This window comes from Muntiacus reevesi, chromosome 17 (genome assembly GCF_963930625.1).
Source record: "Muntiacus reevesi chromosome 17, mMunRee1.1, whole genome shotgun sequence".
In the NCBI taxonomy this organism is placed as follows: domain Eukaryota; kingdom Metazoa; phylum Chordata; class Mammalia; order Artiodactyla; family Cervidae; genus Muntiacus; species Muntiacus reevesi.
This window is the reverse complement of record NC_089265.1, coordinates 22,034,174-22,057,462: the sequence shown is the minus strand read 5'-3', so window position 1 is coordinate 22,057,462 and position 23,289 is coordinate 22,034,174. Positions and strand designations below refer to the sequence as shown.

Sequence of the window (23,289 nt, the reverse complement as noted above, 5' to 3'; positions counted from 1 at the left end):
TTTTTCTTTACCAGAGAAATGATCTAGAGCTGTATATCAGTGTAGCAAAGTGCCTCTCCGAAATGACAGATGATGAAGCCAATCGGGTTGCCCAGATTACTGAGGTAATAACATATCCATGTGTTTTTTCATTATTGAGATGGGTATTACAATTGATATGGTTATAGTATCCTTTTGGCTGAAGCTTACTTTGTTTCATATTTGTTAGTTACTGGCCAATTTCAGGAAACTCTCTCATTCACTGTGGGGTCTCATGTCCAGCCTACTCTGGTTGGATATATAGTGTATAAATGGGCAGATGAATGAATAATTTTTTTTTCAACTGGCGTATAGTTCCTTTATAGTGTTGTGCTAGTTTCTGTTGCACAGAGAAATAAATCAGCTATATGTTGTGTACATATATCCACTCGATTTTGGATTTCCTTTCCATTTAGGTCACCACAGAGCATTAAGTAGAATTCCTTGTGCTATACAGTAGGTTCTCATTAGTTATCTGTTTCATTCATACTAATGTATATGTGTGAATCCCAGCTTCCCAATTCGTCCCACCTCCCCATTCCCTTCTTGGTGTCCATACATTTGTTTTCCATTTCTGCCTTGCAAACAGATTCATCTGTACTGTTTTTCTAGATTCCACATATGTGCATTAATATACGATATTTTTCTCCTTCTGACTCACTTCACTGTGTATGACAGTCTCTAGTCCATCCACATCTCTACAAATGACCCAGTTTCATTCCTTTTTAGGCGAATATATATTCCATTGTATATATGTAGTAGTATAAATGGACAGATGAATGATAACTTTTTAACCTAATTAATCACACTTTGTCAAGAACATTTTAGTGTTCCCTATGGGTAAAAAGCATTAGTCGCTCAGTTGTGTCTGACTCTTTAAAACCCCAGGGACTGTAGCCTCTGTCCATTGAATTCTCCAGAAAGATCCCCTGGAGAAATGGCTACCCACCCACTGTTCTTGACTGGTGAATTCCAGGGACAGGGGAGCCTGGCAGGCTACAGTCCATGGGCTTGCAAAGAGTCAGACATGACTGAACGACTAAGCCAGCACAGCCCAAGCAATTTAATAAGGAAATGCTTGAGAAAGTGGACTCTGGAGCCTCACTGCCACGGTGTGAAATCCAGTCTCTCATTTACTAGCAATGTGACCTTGGTTAAGTGTCATATTCTCTCTCTGCCTCAGTCTCTTGATCTATACAAGGGAAATAATAGCGCATACCTATTAGGGTCGTTTTGAGAGTTAAATGACTTAATCCATGTTAAGTTGTTGGAAAAGTGCCTGACCCAAGGCAAGGACTCAGTAATAACTTATTATCATAATTATTACATTCATGTAATGTATTATGTCTTGTTATTATATTCATGTTGTATAGTTGGAAGTATTTACTTTGTGGTACCTAAAGCTCAAAGTGGCCTTGTTACTCACTTGCATTTCTAAAGTGCCATTCAGAACATTGTCACTAGAACATTCTAAATTGTGTTCTGGTGTCCCCCATAGAGTATGTGTCCTGCTGAACCCTGTGTTTTTCTATCCATTTCTAGAAAGAACAGATATAAGAAGGTACAGGTGAAGAGCTGAGACTTCTTGGGTTTCAGTTCTTACTCTGTGGCATTAAGCAAGTTCCCTAACTTCTGTGCTTCAGTCTCCTCATCTGTAAAGGAGGATGATAATAGTAATCTATTGCTCAGTGTTACTATGAGAATGAAATGATTAATATAGTGGTCCTCAAACTTTTTGTCTCAGGGCCACTTTAGTGTCTTAAAAATTATCAAGGACTTCAAAGAGCTTTTGTTTATGTGGGTTATATCTGTCAATGTTTACCATTTTAGAAATTAAAACTAGAAAATTTTTACAATATTACTTAAAAGTAGTAATAAATCCATTGCATTTTAACATGTAAGAAAAAAATTCTTTTTCCAAAAAACAGGTTAGTTCAGAAAGTTAGAAAAGTGTCATTGTCTTACATTTTGTAAGTCTCTTCAATGTCTTCATAGAAGACAGCTGCATTTTCATGACTGCTACTCATTCAATCTGTTGTGATGTCATTTTGGCGAAGTGTGTGAAGAAAATCCAGCCTCACACAGACAGGAAGGTAGAATGGGGAAGAGTGTTAGTTAGTAGTCTTTTCAGATAACATGTGCATATCTTTCTTTGATATTGTACCGAAAGTCAGCAAGTGGTGATTTCTTATAGGTTAGTTGCAGTGTGGAATCTGAAACCAGATCAGTGAACTTCATACTCTGTTACAGTAAAATCCATTGGTCCATTGCACTGTGGATCTTTTACCAATTCATGATTTTATAAGATACTGTTGCAAGATTTGTAAGATATATTGGTCATTTGGAAAATATTGAGTCACTAAATTATGAAAATCTTCCAAATGTTGGTACATTTCATCATAAACATCAAAACATCGTGTTTGTCACTATTACCGGCAACCTCATCAGAAAAGTCTTTTATGTATATATGTCTTGTATGTATCTTGGGAATCTGCCAAAGTCATAGTAGTGGATACAGATTTTCCAAAATCTAGTTTTCACTTACAAGCACACATTTTGTCATTGGCACTAACTACTGTCAAGTATTTTCCTTGGAAATGGCAGTCTCATTTCCTTTACTTTTAAAAAAATAATCAAATACTCAGTTTTCATAACCATAGTTTGTTTATCAATCATTCTTTCAAGTAAATGGTGGTCTGTGAAAAGAGTGGCTATTTCAGCTCACAACTCACTCTGAAAACTTTCTTCTTGAGATAAACATCACACTTGGGGGTGCAGCACAAGAGCTTTATGCATACTTCCCATTTGGTCATACAGAATATTACAAAGATGTATATTCAAGGGCAGAGGTTTAACAAAGCTAGTAATTTTATTGTTTACAAGGATATTTTAAATGAAACTAGATTTTTTAAAAATTGCCAGTGTCAGTAAAAAATGCAATGAATATTACTCCTGTTTGGGGTCTATTATGAATACAGTTTGACTCTCAGACCCTCAAAAGGTCTTGGGTCCCCCAGAGGTCTGTGTACCAAACTTTGTGAAATGCCAAATTAACACAGGTTAAGTGCTTCAAATGTGCCTGGCACATTGTAAGTACTGTATTTGTTGGTTATCATTGTTATTATTTGTGTGTCTTTACTAAACATCCTCACCAGTTGACCCTTGAAATCATTGATGGTTTTTATGAGAAAACAAAAGGTGACATTACAACTGTCTGTAGGTACACTTTGAGACAGCACACAGGCAGATAGGTTACACAGTGCAGGAAGCAAAGAGTTTTAGCATTTGGAGTGGTAATCAACTCCACCCTTTCTCACCCTTTCTCTTTTGCCCTTGCCCCAAGGTTCTGTAACTTCAGTTAGTTTAATAGCAACTGAACAATTTGCTTTTTTGCAGAGTAGCCTAGAAAAGGCTGCCTTTGTCAGGCTCTACTTGGTCTCTCAAGGACGATTCCCCTTGATGGGCTTGACCGATGTGCTCAGTGTTGCTGTCCGGCACCGTGAAAAAGACACGCTGGCTTGGATGACACTGCAGAGCTTATACCAGGCACGGATCGTGAGCCACGCCAACACTGGTAAGGCCAGCCAGGGAGAACATCGGGACAGACAGACATGCCCACCATCTCTTTGAGGTTATCATTGTTTCCTCAACTTATAAACTAGTTTAGGGCTTCCTGACGTGGGTGAGGACTTGCTACCCCCAAATGAGCAGCACCTGGGATAGAAAAGCACAATTACAGCTCACAGCAGCAACTCTTCGGAGGTGAGAATAAATTCTGTTGGAGGTTTGGATCTCATATTTGGCCCTCCAGGCCCACAAAGACATAAGCAGGTTTATCAGGTTGAATCTGCCTGCTTCTGTTTCTCAAACAGATGGATGCTAATGGATTCTGCCTGATGTTTTCATGAACATGGCTTTTGGGTGGTCATTTAACAAACAGAAAAAAAAGAGGCAACCACAAATTAAATAGTTATTCTAGAGAAGAACTTCTCAGGGGTGAGAAGAATAAAATCTGGACACCCTGACTATATCCTCACGTCAGAAACTCCAGGCCTGAAGCTCTGCTAATGAATGATGCAACTTTTAGGCCATTTTAGACATTTATGCTGTAATAATCATCTAAAGAGAGAACTCCTTCAACCCAGTGCTCTGTGACAACTTGGAGGGGTCGGAGAGGGGAGGGGGGAAGGGGGGTCAATAAGGGAGGGGACAAATGTATACCAGTGGCTGATTCATGTTGATGTATGGCAGAGGTTAACAAATATTGTAAAGCAGTTATCCTCCAGTTATAAATTAATAGGAGGAAAAAATAAAGAGGGAGCTCCTCATTTCTCCTCCATGCCTTTGGTCATATACTTATAATTTTCTGAATCTGTGTTTAGGACCTGATCAGATTGGATGTGACTAGAAGGCCCTTATAAGCCATATTCCCCATCTCTTGTATTTTGAAGGCTATGAGAGAAAGCTGACAAATACAATTTAAATACTCTTTGCAAGATTGTGTAGGAAATTTTGATTCCTTTTCCTCTTTGGCAACTGAGGTAGTTGTCTCCTGTCCACATCAGTGCCTGCCCAATGAAAAGTGAACCTGTGATGAAAAATGAGATTTTTTCACTCTACCTCAGAAGTATATTTATCCGGTAGAAAACTAGTAGGTGTTCTCAATTAAGCATGAAGATATATGAAAGAAACAAATAAATTTGATATTGCCTTTGGTCATAACCAGCTGGCCTTCAAAGTTAGTTTGAATTTTGAAGTGGCAAGAGTTTTGAAAATGGCAAGAGTAGGAAAGTGCTTCCTTCATTTTTTTTATTAATCTTTTTTTCTTTTTTTGTCTTATTCACCTAATACTAGTGGTGGTTAACCTCTTTGAGGTCATAGATCGTTTTCAGGTGGGTCGAAAATTCCCCTTCAATATGTGCACGTAAGTACTGGCACAAACACAGTGCTCTCATGCACTAAATTTTGAAGATCTTTCCAAGTAGTCTTTGCTGTGCTGGGAATCCTCACTTTTGAAAGGAAAAAAATATATTTATGTTAATGTTTGTTCTCTATTTAACCTACTACAGCTGGGTTTTGGTTTTGGCACTTTTTTTTTTAGGCCTATGTCTTTAGGATAGGTATTCTGTATGATTTTGTCATAAATTGAGAACTTTAAGCAAGGGAGGACTATAAGAACAATTATCAAAGATTTAACACTACTAACTCATGGGCATGTCCAGTTTCTCCCAGTGTTTAGTGTTGAGAAATTCCATTAAATGCATTTGACCATTTATCAGGTTTGAAGAATAAATTTAGCTTTTAAAAATAAAGACCAAAGTAAGGTCATCTGATGTGAATAGTATCAAAAAAAAAAATCTCTCTTGCGTGAGAACAAGTCTCAGGTACCAGAAGAGGACTTGTAACTGTTGTATAGAGTCCTCAGCGGGTCTTTTGCTTTAGTTATTATAATTATTATTGATCTGTCTTACATTGCAAAGAAAATCCATGGTCTGGTAATACATGTCCTTTTGTTTCAGGCGTGTTGAAGAGAATGGAGTGGCTCTTGGAACTGATGGGTTATATCAGAAATGTTGCTTACCAGTCAACATCTGTTCAGAACGTGGCTCTTGATGAGGTACAGTCTAGAGGAGTCATTTGTGGCTTTCTTAAAATACAGAGTATATTTAGTCTCCCAAAAGAGGAACATGTTGCTGCTTGCAGCTCTCTTTCCTCCCTTCATTTTTGAGAAACAAGGATGACAGTTCTCTGACATCACAGGAAACGGGTGTTCTTACTAAGAATCTTAAAGATGCCCACAGCTGCCCTTTGAAAAATATTTTCATCAGAACACCTCCCTTGCCAGGCAGCACACAGAGGTGCTAGCGAGAGGGGGAATCTAGGGTCCTGTGTACTTGAGCTGGACCCCACAAAGACTGTGGGGTGCAGGCCTCTGGCCTCTACCACGGTCCAGAGCTTGGCTTTAAACACCTGGTTTGAAGGAGTTCCTGAAGTGTGTGCAAGTAATCTCTGTTTGTGCCAGTACTTACACACACATATTGAAGAGGAATTTTCACTCTACCTGAAAATGATCTATGACCCAAAGAGGTCAACCATCACTAGTATTAGGTGAATAAGACCAGAAAAAAAAAAAGATTAATGAAAAATAAATGAAGGAAGCACTTTCCTATTCTTGCCATTTTCTTGACTCAGCTGTGCATTTTCTTTTGTATGTTTCCATAGCCATGTTTCATAGATCTGCTGTTTACTTAAAATATGTGTAACCTGGGATATTGTTTGATATTCTGCCAAGCTTTTCTGCAGAGCTGTGTGTCTTTCTGAAATTTTTATTAATGAGATTAGGCATTTTAAGAGATTGAAGGGTACTTTTTAAGTTTTTTTTTTGAGCTTTCCCCTTATTTCCAAAGTTTATATTAACTTTCTCTGCTTTCTTACAAAAATCTTTTGAAACTTAGAAAATACAAATAAGCAGAAATCATTTAAATCACAGTAATGCAGTAACTCAGAGGTAGCCCTTGTTATCACCATTTCTATGTGTCTAGTCTATAAAATCTAAATGCATGGATTCTAAACAGATTTTTTTTAATGCATATGGAAAGTCACATGTTGTTTCTGCTCAAAAACAGAATATACTATACATATTTTTTTAAATTTTGGCCACATGATAATAAACCTTAATGTGCCTGTTCATATCTCTCTTAATTAATTTTTAAATCTCTTTGAAAACACCAAAATAGAGGATGAATGTTTGGATTTCAGTACGATTAGGCATTAAATAAATTATTTTCCTCTTGAAATGTTAGAACAATAATAATGAAACTGTTGGGCCTTCTCTACTCACGAAAGAGGATCCTTCAAACCTTCTGAAACCCCAGACTGTCTCTTCATTAAGCATGGAAATGGCTTGCTATCCTATCCAGTTCCTCTTGTGGGGTAGGGGTGGGGCAGGAGGAGGGCTTGGGTGACGGGGAAGATAACATCTCCTCATGATGCGAGCTGTGTGTGTGAACATGTGTTACTTTGCACTGTTAAAGTGTGTGACCTAACCCTGTTTCCACTTCTGCCGTAGGCTCTGGACTTCTTGCTGCTGATATTCGCAGCCGCAGTGGTTGCATGGGCAGACCACGCTGCCCCTCTCCTCCTCGGCCTCAGTGCCAGTTGGTTGCCATGGCATCAGGAACGTGGCCCAGCTGGGCCAGCATCAAGCTTGCTTGGCAGGAGTCCATTACACAGGGTCACTCTGCAGGAGGCTCTCACTCTCCTTCCCAGTAGCATGCCTCTTCTGCTGCAGAAAGAGCCATGGAAGGAACAGACCCAGAAGGTGAGACTGGCAGCCACCTGCTTCAGGGCAGGCGGCCGTTTTCTCTCCGGCAACTTCTGCTGTAGAATTGCAGTGGGAGATAAGTGAAACCTGAGTCACACGACAGGCTTCCTTACTCAGTGTCACATCTCAGCCAGATGCAGGGCTGCAGAGACTGAGGGTAGCTCAGGCTCAGGGTAACTGCTGGCTGAGAACAACAGTGATAATGGCAACAACTTGCTTATAGTTAGGGGTGAGATGGAAAGAAAAGCTTGTGCTTGCCTTCATTGGTTGAAGACTTACATGTTCTTGATCCTGGGGATAAAGGATGAGTAACTCTCTGAAAGCTCAAAATTTCATAGTGAGGACAGACGGGAAGGCAAGTTCAAAATTGCAAGATGGTACGATAAGGATGAGCTTCCCCAGTGGCTCTCAGTGTTAAAGAATCCACCTCCCAATACAGGAGACCCAGGAGACAGAGGTTTGATCCCTGGGTTGGGAAGATCCCCTGGAGTAGGACATGGCAACCCACGCCAGCATTCTTCCCTGGAAAATTCCATGGACAGAGTAGCCTGGCGGGCTACAGTCCATGGGGCCACAAAGAGTCAGACACAACAGAGCATGCTCACACGTGATAAGGATACAGTTGATAAACAAGGGAGGGGGTGGTCAACAAAGTGTGGGGGGGAATCTTCCAGGGGAGCTGTGAATCTGGAGTACCCATCTTTTACCATATTTAAGGTTCCCCACAGCTCATTCCATGTAGTAGCCATGTTCCAGGTGCTTCTGGCCTGTGCTAGATACCATGGGGAGATCTGTAAAGGCCTAATGTCATCCCCTTTGCGCTCAGGAAAACACAAACTATAGGGAGTACCTTTTGGTTTTTAATACTGAGTTTCCCCAGGCTACTAGCTGTCCTGCAGAGCATATGAAAATGAGGTACATCCTGTATTTCTCATTGCATGGCTCTGGGGTTGGTGATGGACAGGGAGGCCTGGCGTGCTGCAATTCATGGGGTCGCAAAGAGTCGGACATGACTGAGCGACTGAACTGAACTGAACCTGTGTTGAATTGTCAATTGAAGGATTTTTTTGAATCCCATGTAATCAAACTGGATCTTTATGAGGTTGAAAGCTTACAGCCAACTTTTGTGGCTTACTCTTAAAATCTGAACCTTAGTCTTTAAAAATATGTCTGAACTATGGACCCACAGTTTAGCCATGAACAACTCCATCGAACATCTCATATAAAATGCCTTTGTTTTCTTAAACCTGATAAGCATTAGCATTATTACCTCTAATTTTGTATTTTCTTTTTCACTTTAATTATTTCTGGTTTGGGACACCTGGTTCATTTTGGACTACAGCATAGACATCTTGCATCTATTATGTATTTGTAGTACTTGATTTATTTACTTACCAGGAGGATATGATAAAACAAAATTGAGGAAAAGAAAATAAAGAAAAAATTTTAATTAAAGCAGGGAATTAGGAATATTTTATTTTTCTGTTTTCTTTTCAACCCACATGCTATGTCCAAAATTAAAATGCCTAGTTCCTATGACTAGTATTTTTTAGTGAGTCAAGATAGGGAACATTCAGTCAATGAAATTACCCGGTATCTAATTCAAAAACAGTTTTGGCTATACCCAGGAGATCAAACTCACGAGTACGTGGAGTTTCTACCATTTGCAGGATTTATTTGCAGTTAACATGCTTGGGTCTACCTAGCAAATTGTGTTACACCTTTTCTGTTGCATTTCAACTTGGCTTCATATCCATTTGGGCACAAACTATTCTTAGCTACGGAAACATATTTTAGTAACAGGCTTACAGTTGATGTGTTTACCCATTTGCTGCCCACCCAGGAGCCTAGGCCTGATGCACATGGAACCAGGTGGCAGGCGGCATGGCGTGAAGGAGTGTGAGGCTTTGCAGCCAGGTGTACTTGGCTTCAGATCTTGACTCTGCCAGTCATGGGGAGTGGACTTGGGCAAGGCTCTTACTCTTTCTGGGGCCTCTTAGAGTAATGAGAGAGAATGTTCATGGCACACCAGAGGCCCTCTGGGCCCCTGTCTACCCCACTCTTAAGCTGTAGTAAGTCCCAGGATAATCAGTGAAAGAAGGAGGTCTGACTTTGCTGGGTCATTTAACTGAGGGCTGTTTCCCACATTCCCATCTCTTGTGCCTGGTCACATCTCCTCTTCACTCTCCCAGCCCAGGCAGGTGTTATCTGGGGACTCCTGTGCTGGTAGGCATATGTGCAGGTCCAAGGGCTTGAATGATGTCTTACCGATCCTGAGATTGTTGTCACTGATATCATCCTTCATTTTCACTCTAGTTCATTGACTGGCTGTTCAGCATCATGGAAAGCCCTAAGGAAGGACTCTCAGCAAAATCCAAGGATCTTTTAAAAGGTATTACTTTCATCCTTTATGCCCAGCATAGGCGAAAACCATCTAATGTTGTCTATACTGGAGAACAGCATCCTAGCCTATGCTGGCTCCTGAAAGGGCTCATCTTGGTTCAATTTAGAGAAGTAATCTGAAGCTGTCACCAGTATGGCATTTTTGAATTAGAAAGTGGATTTGAAAAGAAGAATTCAATGGCCTTTAATTTTTATTTTTATTTTTTTTTATTTTCTAATAATACTAAATTTATTCAATACCCTAGTAAAAGTTTTGATTATAAGTATCCAACAGTATAAAAAGTACAAAACAGATTTGTAGATTTCTAATATATTAATACAAAGTGCATGACTACATACAGTACATCCTACGGCAAAGAGAGGTGGAAGGGGAAAGAAGACTGTGGTTGAGGTCTAGTAATAAATAAATAAATACAGAAGTAGAGATGATCCATATTATAGTATATTCTACCACCAATACTGCAGCTAAAATGTACAAAAAAAATTTCAAAATAACTCAGGGGGAAGATGATAATGGCTGGGGTTCTTGTAATATACCTCATGGTCTGTGGGAGCACTGACCCAACTCACTGTGTAGTCTGTGCTTATGGTGGCTTGTAGTTTTTTCCAAAGGAAGAAATATAAAATTTTAAGTTTCGATTAAGAACTATAAAACTATAGGGTGCCTATAAAAAGTAGCTCACTCTCTTGTTATGTATACTATCCAATCTTTAAAATCAAGTTTTAAAACTAAGCACTGAGTCATGTTCTACCAAGGAGGCAGACGATCCTTCCTCATTATGAAAACTGGTGATATATTTTTCCTGTACTTTTAGAAAAGAGGCAATAGATAGTACTTTGGTTTGGGTTCAAGTAAAAGGCTTTTAATGAAGGTTTTAGAATGGAAGAGCTCCACATTTAGGATATATCATCTAACACCTCAATGTTCAGAAAGCCTGACTAAAAGAAGCCAAACCAAAACCAACCCACTCAGCATTAACACACACCTCTTTTCTTTTAGTAGAATTTTACTTTAATATAGAATGAAAAAAAAAAAAAAAAAAAACAAAACCCTAACAAGTTAAAACAAGTCAAACAACCATTCTACACAGATAAAACCTTCACAAAGGTCAACTGAAGTAATCCAGAGCTAAAACTGAATTGTGCAGATTTTCAGTGAAGTCACCAGTCACATAACATAAACAAATTATTTACACACTTCCAAGCCCTCTAAGAAACATGCTCCAAGAAGCATTAATCTTTGTTTTTTCCCTGTGCCATCCTAAAGACTCGCACATTGTTATTTTTCAGATAATCTAACATTTTTAATAGAGAATGTTCTCTACTAAGTGGTAATGCTTTGGTACTATTCATATAGGATTGCTTATCCTAAAGACTTGACATTTCCCCAAGAGGAACTTTGATTCTGCTTTAAGTTTTGGTTCTGCTTTTTAAGTTTAATATAAATTAAAATCTGTATCAAATATCAATATGAAGGGAGGTAACACAGGGTGCAACATATACATCAAGTTACCTCTGCATATTTAGAAATTACTCCTTCAAGATATTCGCACCAGAGAGCTGTCTGTCCTGCTTAATATTCAGTAGTACAGGCTTGAATCACCTTGGCAAGACCTTAATATTTCAGTCATTAACAACTACCTCTAGGGGCAAGTCCATGTTTACTGAGTTATAACAAATTTATTATAATGATGGAAGACAAGTGTAGCCAGTCATCTTAAAAAATGCCCCAACCACTGCTTCTCAAAATAGAAAGACTAAAACTACATACGTTTATCATACAACAAATCCCATCTCTGTCCCCTGAAAATTCCCCTAATTTCATTCATTAGAAGGGGATTTTTAAAAAAGACTCAAAGAGCACTTTACAACAGCATTCAGCTTTTCTATGAAATACTCAGCATCTTAAATATTATGTACACTTCTTTTTTATCTCTTAGTAAGCTTCACTGGCTTCAGAGTTTGTGGAACTGGAGGAAAAATAACCCATTCAAAACTATTCTACAAACCCATCTTTTGGCAGAATAGTAGGTATCCAAATTAAAAATAGAAGGGTCATTTTGTTGCTTTGTTTTCCAAAATTTAAATCATTTTTGCTCCCCTTCTACATAAAGCTTAGTCACCACGCCTGAGTGGAGATGGGCAGAGGCTCGGGCCCCTGCTCCTCTGGCTTTTCAGCAGCTGCTTTCTTATTGCTGCAGCAAGGCTTGAATAGATGTGTGTCGATGAGGACTTCCCCCAAACGGCCTTTATAGATAATGCCACAGCATATTTTCTGTCTTTTCCAGTATGTGAGATCTAAAAAGGAAAACACTGGCCTTTTGTTGGAGCCAGAAGCCATCTCTGTATCTGAGCCATCATCTGACTGGTTGCTCTAACAGGGAGACAGCTGGAGAGGCACTTGGGAGTTTGTACTGTGAGCATCAGAATTGTGGCCTTTAAATGCCTTCTGCAGTTTACTGATCTGGTTACTTTTTATCCTGTTTCCAGACAGAGTTTTCACTTTCTTTGGTTTCAGTGTAGTCTTTAGACTGGGTCCTGCCCTTGCATCTACCACATGATTCCAGTTTTGTTTTTGTTTTTTTTTTTTTTTGATCCTGCTGGCAATTTCTTCCATCTTTTCACAAGCAGGACAGAGGCATTACAGATATCTCCTGAACGAGTCTCATGTAACCCAAAACAGCTCTGGAAATCCTTTTCATAGCGTTTACTGTCAGTGAATTGAGAACTGGAGGATTTAGCTCTGCAAATACAGGAGCCCTCTATACTTCAGTACATCTTTGGCTTGTGAAAACCAAACATCTTTTCTTCTGGGCAATAGCCTTCCAAAAGCAGCCGTTTCACGCGCAATAACGATCCTGAGGGGCACAGTGCACACCAGGTCAACCCCCCTTCAATCGCTCCCTCCTCCTCAACTGCCTTGTCTAGAAAGATTGTCTCCTGCAGTTCTGCAGTTGCTACCGCTGGCGGGGAAGGTGTAGATTCCGCTTTCCCCCCTTTAATTTTTATTTAAGTGGTTTTTAAATGTTTTATTACAATCATAAAATATGACTAAATAAAAATTAGAAAATTCAGAAAAGTAAAAAAGAATAAGCAAAGAGGAATTCAGAAGCCCATTGCACATGACAATTTTGATTCTTTTTCCTAAGTGTTACCCACTCTGTAAGTTTTAACATTTTTATAATCATAGCCAATTGAAAAATGTACATACACACTTTGAGTACTGCCTTTTTTTACTTTAAAATTATTAAAAGCATTTTAACCTGTTCTTACACTAGCTTCATAAGTATTTTTCATGGCTGTATAGTATTTTCCCAGGGGAATTGGACATTTCCCATGCTTCCAGGCATTTAGATGGTTTTCATGTTTTTTATACATCTCTGTTGACTGTTCAACTATGACTGCAGGATCCACAAATATAAGCAGTCTTTCTGTGAAAATTACATAGATGTTTTTACTCAAACCTCAAACATCTTCTGGGTGTTGGTTCTGTGGTCCGAGACAGCTTGTACTGTCATCCACATCTTGGGACTTGGGGGTTAGGATCCTCCCAATGGCTGCCATTGATGCCCCTGACATACTTTAAGTTACTGCACTGGAAAGTCTTACTTTGGGAAAGTTGCCTGTTGACCTTCTCTTGTGATAACTGATCACATTTTGCTTTAAGTATGGTATATTGTATTGATTGCCTAACAAGCAAGAATTATCTAATGCACTGTTCCTCCCTCTAAAGTGGGTGGGAGGGCATGTGTAGGAAGGTGATTCTGATCAACCACCGAGCTTCACTGAGGATCAGAGCAGTGGTCTGACATATTTTCACTTGACCATTCCCAAGAAATTTGCTGCTAGGACTTTCTCTACTTATTTTCCTTGGGGAGTTTGGACTCATTTTTAAGGGCCATGGGTCCATAATACCACTGGTTGGTCCCAACAAATACTGTCTTAGGTCATGAAGATAACAGTTAATTCCAGTGAAAGAAATTGTTATTTGGGTCAAGGAAGTACATGTTCACTTGGTCATATATTCAAGGGCCTAAGAGTCACACATAATTATTGTGTAACTCTGACTTATCTTCATTCTCTTACACTATTATACTTTAAATAATATCAATGTATTGATATTTATATTCATATTCTAAAATAAGATATATAATAAGTTACCTAGAGGGATTACACACAACTTCCATACTTTAAATTGAGCCCATGAACCTAACTTCATTACAGGATCAGTTTGTTTACTTTTTAATAAAACATTTAGTGGAAAAGTCATATTCGTGTAGAAAAGTGTACAAGTAGATTTTTGCAAAGGGAACATACCTATGTAGTCAGCACTTGGATTAAGGAAAGAGCATCACCAGCATCCCAGAAGTCAGCTTGTTTTAAATCTGTGGAATTTCCCACTACCTGGTTGCAAAGTAACTTAAAAAAAAAAAAAAAAAAAAAAACCTTTTCCTCAACCTTTACTAATGGTTTCTTCCATTAAAATTCTGTCTAAGGCTTGATAGTAATTCTTAAAGATTAGCCAAGCAGGAACAAGTCAAGCTCTGTTCTGATACCTTTTTGATCTAAATCATCTTTTCAAATGTAACTGCACCAAATGCAACAGTGTGCTTTTTTTTGTCCCCTTTAGCTACCCTGCTGTCCTTGAGAGTGCTCCCAGAGTTTAAGAAGAAAGCTGTATGGACCAGAGCCTATGGTTGGTGAAGAACTTCGCAGCAGCCAGCAGCATTCTTAGCTGGATAGGAAAACCATATAGGCAGAAGGAATTTTTCAGAATTCGTGTCTGAGATTGCTGAGACATGATGCAGAGAGCTCAAGGGCATGACAGGGTGGCCATACAACTCACAGTTTGGACAGTGCATGCCTGGAGAAGCTGCTTTGGTACCCAGGCCAGTTGAGACTGAAATAAGAACCTGAATTTTATTTGGCTGAGATCTGAAGGTTTTCTTTTGTGAAAATTTGACTATATCATCTCCTCCCTGCTAAATTCTAGTAAAACAATCTTGTGAAATTGGTGCATGTTGACTTTTGTTTTAAGGCATGGTGAAAGTTTTGCTCGCAAAACCAAACTGGTGACAGTGGAATCGGTTTCCCATGAAGTCTCTAGAGGATATTCATAGACTCAATAAGTTAGACATGTTTTCTTATTCTTACTGTTAAAACACTCTTGGAACTGCTCTACATGCTTAAATAATAAGCATGGTGTTAACCATTGCTAAATCAGACCCAAAAATGGTGGCTATAATTTTTTTATGCTTGAGTCTCTTGAATGCAAGTGAAAGTTACCCAGTTCAGAATAAGAAAGGAAAGGTGTCTTTGCTCATAGGTATGGTGGAAGCAACATGGGGTGTGTGTGTGGGGGGGGGCACTCTAACTGACCAGGCCTAGGTCATATGTCCATCCACCTGAACTGGGTTCTCCCAGAAGAAAGGTGATGGAGTGCTAGGCAAGCAAAAAATGGCAAATAGCTCCTCAAAAGATCAAAAGATTATACATTTTTTAATAAGTACAAATCTCTGTCTTAGGGTGACTGGTGGCACATGGCAAGTAAATAAAGGAATGTGACAGTATCCTCAAGGGTTGCACTTTACTCAGGGGCTCGGAATCAGCCAGGAATTTAATTTTGCTCTGATTGCTAATTATTATTCCTTCATGCAGCCATTAATCAGGGCAGTCTTTAGCCAGTCACACAAACAAGTGATATAAGTGTGTATGGGATTACTGGGGAGAAAAGGTGTGGCACTGGAGTAATATACCTCTGTGGCCTGTACCTTCAAGTTGTCACCAAGCCTACCTACCACTTGGGTTAAAAACAGCTCTACTAATTTTCCAAATATGTGCATTTATGATTCCAGGTTTCAAATATTTGTGGTTCACTGGGTAATTCACACTCTGTTTCCAGGTCACAGCTCTTTCTTTTGCTGAACTCCATAGGGGGCTGAGACGCTTATAGAAAAGGAGGAAAGGAAGTACTTAACTCAGGTAGTACTTAACTGCATCACCAGTATTTCATTTCTGTTACGTCCTTAGAGGCTGAGCTACAGGGAAATGAGTTTTAAGGAAGCAGAAATGGAGAACATTTCTGTGAGAAGCCAGTTTCCGTCTCTCTCCCACCCACCTTGACTGTCTCATTATTTCCTACCAATGAAAGGCTGAAATAATTCTAACATTTATTACTAGGTATCAGGAGTATACACGACTAGAGTTTCTTTTGTATTATTTTGCCCTTATGACAATACTATAAAGAGGCATTTTTTCTATTTTTATTTTTATTTATTTATTTTGTTTTTAGACTACTTGAGTATAAATACGTAGCTAAGCTACTACCCTTGGAATCAAGGTTCTAGAACCCCAGGCCCAGAGCTCTTCCTACTGCATCAAGCTTGTCAGCACCCACTTTCGGATGAAAACTCCCACCAAGGATTAAACTTCATTCATGCTCAATATAGATTGCTGGAATCAGATAAAAGAAACCCCTGTCTCATATTAATAAGCCCCTGGAATTGGGAAGCTCGAAGTTACAGTGTAAAAGAGCAGGTCCTCGTGGATTGAAGGACATTCCATTTCCAGCCAGCTGGCAAACGTGGATGGCAGTAAGAACAGTGAAGGGGAAGGGGCACTGACAAACTCCTCTGACATCCCCACCTCCTGCGAGTCAGCAGAAAGACTTGCTGATGCTCACGAGAGGGATGAACAATCAGCCCAGTCTTCCAGACCCAGATTGCCTTGTTCAATTCGGCCCAGTTTCTTCTCAATCAGGCTTTGTCCTTGCTCCTGCGCTGACAAGAAAACAGAAGAGTACAAAAGGGGGAAATAAGATCTATCTGTATCCTCTCTTCCCCAGCTCCCCTCTTTGTTTTCAGCAGTCTTATGTTTAAAATTCATAGGATTTTCCTATTCATGGGAAGCACTAAAGAGTCTAAATTGTCAGATTCTAAATCTGAAGCTCTAAAGCTTCTAAACTCCAACTAGTCTAAGGATGTAGCTCACTGGAATAAGACCCTTTCTCCTGGTTACCTGTCTGACCTCAGGTAAGAATGAAGGTATTCCTTTAGGATATTTTAGTTTGTTCTCCAAAAACCAGAAGTCTCTGCTTTTTTGAGACCAGTCTATATACAAAAGGAAAAGTTCCAAACTATATACAAAAGGAAACGTTTCCTTATAAGTCATCTTCTGTTAGTTTTTGAAATCACAAGTTGCCAAGACAAATAGTATGCTGGGGAATACTAACAAAGCACAGTGTGGGATTAAGTCTATGTTGTGTGTCTCAGATGGATCCAAACAGTCTGACTCTTGATTTGAAAAGTGTATGTTTGAAACAGATGTTGGGATCCATGCAAGTGCTTAAAATCTTTGTGTTTTATTTGTAATGTAATGGCTCCATGGTAACTAATAAGCTGTTAATAACCTTTTTTAAGTTAATTGCCACAAGTTCTCCAAAATGATTTTAACCAAAGATGATATTATAATTATATAAAAAGTCTTTGTTAAGGACACAACTACTATCTTGAACGATCTTAGTTACTTTGAAAGCAAGCAATAGTTTTAGATTGGAGTAAACATTTTAGCAAATTGCTGTTTTAGAAGAGAAATCTGACCATGTGGTTAAGAGGATGGAGCCTTCATTAAAAGCCAGAGTTGTAAGCCCAGTCTTTAGGTCTCTGCCCTCAACCAGCCTATTGGAAGCTGCAGGCGTTTTAAATGGAACCAGAGGACAGAATGTGGCTGTGACAGTTCACATCCTTCACCACTCTTCTGGAAAGATACCTCACAGCATCATTCCTCAGGTGTAAATCACTGCTGTGGTGCTGGACAAGATAATTTGCTTTTATATTTTCTGGAAGGAAATGCTTTATTCTAATCCTAGAAACTTTTAAGTCTCATCTTTTTAATATACAATGCAGTGTAATCTATTAATCTTCATAAACCAAAATTTTTTGAAAGTGTAATTTAGAAAGAGCATCATTTCTTGCCAGACACAGGGAACTTATGAAATAATTTCCAAACTGTTAGAAATGGTACTGAATAAAAATGACATTGATGACTGCCTGACTTTGGTTTTACTTCTCATATGAAAGAAGTAACCCACCTAACAAAGTAGTTGTGAGAGCTGAAAGAATTCAGAAATATGCTTCATAAATTCTAAAATGTAAAAGGAAAGCTTTCATCTTTGTTTCCCTGACAATAAATAGTAGCTATAATGCTTAAAATAGGCCTGACATCTTATATGCTGGGACTTGGGAAGATAACAGAAACATCTTAAGTAAATACATTCTATTAATAGAAGCAAGTAGCACATTAAGGAAAGATTTACATAAGTTTCTTTAAACAAAAAAACCATCTATATGTGTCTTCTGAACATGAGGTGACCTTTGAGATAAATTTAAAAAATCACCTAGTTAATCTGATATGTTTATTAAATATAGCCTTTTCTGGATATTGTAGTAGTAATCCATAAACTCAGAGTTGCACAATTGTGTCTACTATGTACCACAATACTCGGTTCTGGAGTGCAAAGTAAACAAGACATGACATTTTTTGCCCTTGCTGAGTTTACATTCAGAAAATATAAGTCAGTAAACCATCATGTAATAAAGAAAAGCCTCTAGGAAACATAAATTTCCTATGTCTGTATGGCTATTTATAATTTATAAAGATTTATTTTCTTTACCATATTTCATTTGCTCTTCACAACAACCTTGGGCAGTTGAGAAAATTAGAACTCAGAGTCATTCAGTTAGTAAATACTGGGGCTGCATTTGAAATCACAACCAATGTTCTCGAGAGGACTGTGCAGGATGGCAGAGCAGAAGGACCCTGAGCTCACATCCTCACACATGTGCACCAAAATCACAACTATGTGCAGAACGACCATCAGTGAAACAGACCAGAACCCACCAGCAAAGATCTTTCATGACTTACTATATAAAGAAGGAGCCCTAATGAGACAAGTAGGGGTAACAGAATTGTGATACAGTCAAATCTCACACCACCCCCTCCCCAGGTAGGTGATCCAAAAACACAGTAATAACAATTGCAAAGTTTCTCCTAAAGGAGTGAGAGGTCCCACACTTAGCTCCCTAGCCCAGGAGTCCTGCACCAGGAAGATGAGCCCCCAGAGTATTCGCTTTCAGGGCCAGCAGGGCTTGCTTTAGGGAGTCCCAGGGGACTGGGGGAAATAAAGACTTCACTCTTAAAGAGCACACACAAAATCTGACACCTTTCCTGGACCCAGGACAGAGGAAGTAATTTGAAAGGAGCCTGGGTCAGATCTACCTACTAACCTTGGAGAGTCTCCCAGAGAATTAAGAGGCAACTGCAGCTCACCTTGGCAAAGACATTGCTATCGGCATCTTGGGGAACTACTTCTACCACATGGACTCTGGTGCTAGTGGGTTGCCACTGTGGAATCCTTCCTCTATCTAGCATATTAGCCTCAGGACCCACCACACCCTGGCCCAATAGTCTGTAGGCACAAATGCTGGGACATCTCAGGCCACACAACTAAAGAAAACAGATGGTCCAAAACATAATGGATGCAGCACAAGCAGTTTTAAGAGGGAAATGTATAACAAAACAATCTTACCTCCGGAAAAAAGAAAAATCTCAAGCTACCTAATCTTACACCTAAAGCAACTAGAGAAAGAACAAACAAAATCCAAAGTTAGCAGAAGGAAAGAAAACATAAAGATTAGAGCAGAAATAAACAGAGATGAACAATAGGAAAGATCAATGAAACTAAAAGCTGGTTCTTTGAGAAAATAAAATTGACAAATCTTTAGCCAGACTCAGCAAGAAAAAAAAAAAAGGGAGAGGACTCAAATCAATAAAATTAGAAATGAAAAAGGAGGGACTACAACTGACACCACAGAAATACAAAGGATCATAAGAGATTATCACAAACAACTATAAATCAATAAAATGGACAACCTAGAAGAAATGGACAAATTCTTAGAAACATACAACCTTTTAAGACTGAACCAGGAAAAAATAGAAACTATGAACAGATCGATCACAAGTACTAAAAATGAAAGTGATTTAAAAACTTCCAACAAATAAAAGTCCAGGACCCAATGGCTTCACAGGTGAATTCTATCAAACATTTAAGGAAGAGTGTTTAACATCTATCTTTCTGAAACATGTCTAAAAAGTTGCAGAAAGAGAAAACTCTCAAGTTCATTCTACAAGGCCACCATCACCTTGATACCAAAACCAGGCAAAGATACCACAAAAAAGAAAACTACAGGGCAATATCACTGATTAACATAAATGCACAAATACTCAACAAAATACTAGCAAACCGAATCCAACAATACATTAAAAGGATCATACACCATGATTGAATGGGATTTATTCCAGAGATGCAAGGATTCTTCAACATCCACAAATCAGTGTGATACAACACATTAACAAACTGAAGAAAAAAAACAATAGATGTAGAGAAAGCTTTTGAAAAAACTCAACACCCATTTATGATAAAAATACTCCAGAAAGTGAGAATAAAGGGAACCTACCTCAACATAATATAGGACATATATGGCAGACCCACAGCTAACATCATTCTTAACAGTGAAAGACACCACCCTTATGACAGAAAGTGAAGAACTAAAGAGCCTCTTGATGAAAGTGAAAGAGGAGAATGAAAAACTTTGCTTAAAGCTCAACATTCAGAAAACTAAGATCACAGCATCCGGTCCCATCACTTCATGGCAGATAGATGGGGAAACAATGGAAACAGTGGCTGACTTTATTTTGGGGGGCTCCAAAATCATTGCAGATGGTGACTGCAGCCATGAAATTAAAAGACGCTTACACCTTGGAAGGAAAGTTAGGACCAACCTAGATAGCATATTAAAAAGCAGAGACATTACTTTGCCAACAAAGGTCTGTCTAGTCAAGGCTATGGTTTTTCCAGTGGTCATGTATGGATGTGAGAGTTGGACTATAAAGAAAACTGAGTGCAGAAGAATTGATGCTTTTGAACTGTGGTGTTGGAGAAGACTCTTGAGAATCCCTTGGACTGCAAGGAGATCCAACCAGTCCATCCTAAAGGAGATCAGTCCTGGGTATTCACTGGAAGGACTGATGTTGAAGCTGAAACTCCAATACTTTGGCCACCTGATGCAAAGAGTTGACTCATTGGAAAAGACCCTGATGCTGGGAAAGATTGAGGGCAGGAGGAGAAGGGGACGACAGAGGATGAGATGGTTGGATTGCATCACTGACTCAATGGATCTGGGTTTGGGTGGACTCCGGCAGTTGGTAATGGACAGGGAGGCCTGGCGTGCTGCAGTTCATGGGGTCACAAAGAGTCGGACACGACTGAGCGACTGAACTGAACTGAACTAACAGTGAAAAGCTAAAAGCGTCCCCTCTAACATCAGAAACAAGGCAAGAATGTCCACTCTCACCACTTTTACTCAATATGATATTGGAAATCTTAGTCACAGCAATCAGACAAGAAATACAAGGAATTCAAATTGGAAAAGTAAAACTGTCATTGTTTGCAGGTGACATGGTACTAAACAGAAAATCCTAAAGACACCATCAAAAAACTACTAAAGCTCATCAATGAATCTGGTAAAGTTGCAGGATACAAAATTAATATACAAAAATTGGTTGTTTTTCTATACACTAACAGCAAACAGAAAAAGAAACTAAGGAAATAATCCCACTTATGATCCTATCAAAAGGAATAAAATATGTAGGAATAAATCTTCCTAAGGAAGTAGCAATAAAAGACCTTGGAAAACTATAAGACACTGAAAGAGATTGAAAACAACAAACAAAGATATATTGTGTTCATATTTTGGAAGAATACTGTTAAAATAATCAAGGAAATCTGTAGTTCAATGCAATCTCTATTAAAATGCCCAAGACATTTTTCACAGAAATAGAAAAAATAATTTAAAAATTTTATTGGAAACACAAAAGGCCCCAAATAATAAAAACAGTCTTTATAAAGAAGAACAGAACTGGAAGAATCTCACTCCTTAACTTCAGACTACAAAGTACAAAGCTACAGAAATCAAAACAGTATGGCACTGGCACAGAAACAGACATGCAGATCAATGGAACAGAATAGAACCCAGAAATAAACTTATGGTCAATCTATGATAAAGAAGGCAAGCATACACGATGGAGAAAAGACAGTCTGCTCAATAAGTGACGCTGGTAAAACTCGACAGCAACATGTAAAACAATTAGAACATGTTCTCACACGATTACAAAAGTAAACTTAAAATGGATTACAGAACTAAACATAAGACTGGAAACTATAAAACTCCCAGAAAAAAACATAGGAAGAAAACTCTTTGACATAAATCATGGCAATATTTTTTTGGGTCTGTCTCCTAAAGCAAAGGAAAGTAAAAATAAACCTTTGTCTCCTAGTTAAACTCAAAAGCTTTTGCACAGCAAAAGAAACCATTAACAAAAAAATAAAGGCTGAATGGGAGAAAATATTTGTAAATAATATGACCAATAAGGGGTTAATATTTAAAATATATAAATACCTCATGCAACTCAACATCAAAAAACAAACAATTTGATTAAAAATGGGCAGACACCTAAATAGACATTTTTCCAAAGAAGACATACACATGGCCAACAGGTATATAAAAAGATGCTCAATATCACTAGCCATCAGGGAAATGCAAATTAAAATCACAATGAGATACTACCTCACGCCTGTCAGAATGGCTATCATCAAAAAGAACACAAATAACAAATATTGGCAAGGATGTGGAGAAAAGAGAAACCCACATACTCTCTTCTTAAGGATGTAAACTGGTGCAGCCACTAGTGAAAAGAGTGTGTCAAAAACCTAAAAACAGAACTGCCATATGACCCAGAAACTCCACTCTTGTGTATTTATCCCCCTCAAAATCCAAAACACTAGTCAAAAAAAATACATGCACCCCACTACTGAAGCCTGTGTGCCCTAGAGCCTGTGCTCAGTGACAAGAGAAGCCACTGCAATGAGAAGCTTGTGCAGCACAATTAGAGAGTAGCCCCCACTTGCTACAACTAGAGAAAAACCCATGCAGCAACGAAAACCCAGCACAGCCAATAAATAAAATTATTAAAAATAAAGATACACACACCCCAATGTTCACAGCAGCATTATTTACAATTGCCAAAATACGGAAGCAACCTAAATATCCAACAACAGATGAATGGATAAAGAAGGTGTAGTATATGTATACACTGGAATTCTACACAGTCATGAAAAACAATGAAATTTTGCCATTTTCAACAACATGGATGGACTTGGAGGGGTTTATACTAAGTGAAATAAGTAAGATGAAAAAGATAAATTCTGTATGATATCACTTATACATGTAATATAAAAAATAAACTAATGAATATAACAAAAAAGAAACAAATTTGCAGATAAACTAGTGGTTACCAGTGGGGAGAGGGAAAGAAGAGGGCAATAGGGGTAGGGAATTAGGGGGTACAAACTACTATGTATAAAACAAGCTATAAGGATATATTTGTATAACATAGGGAGTATAGTCAGTGTTTTATAAGTAGAATAC

At 38.6% G+C, this 23,289-nt stretch overlaps 1 protein-coding gene and 1 pseudogene across 5 annotated transcripts in view; one reads left to right on the top strand and one right to left on the bottom strand.

Moving 5' to 3' along the window:
• Positions 1-15,074, top strand: part of FOCAD (focadhesin) — a 292,503-nt gene extending 277,429 nt beyond the window's left edge. For all 5 annotated transcript variants that reach the window (XM_065908204.1, XM_065908205.1, XM_065908203.1 and 2 more), the window contains 6 exons: positions 15-104; positions 3,415-3,592; positions 5,538-5,635; positions 7,088-7,339; positions 9,659-9,734; positions 14,376-15,074. In XM_065908204.1, coding sequence (XP_065764276.1) covers positions 15-104; positions 3,415-3,592; positions 5,538-5,635; positions 7,088-7,339; positions 9,659-9,734; positions 14,376-14,449 — 768 coding nt within the window. In that variant the 3' untranslated portion in view covers positions 14,450-15,074. The remainder of the gene's footprint in view (positions 1-14; positions 105-3,414; positions 3,593-5,537; positions 5,636-7,087; positions 7,340-9,658; positions 9,735-14,375) is intronic.
• LOC136148704 (SIN3-HDAC complex-associated factor pseudogene) lies at positions 11,760-12,547 on the bottom strand (annotated as a pseudogene).
• Positions 15,075-23,289: the final 8,215 nt, after the last annotated feature.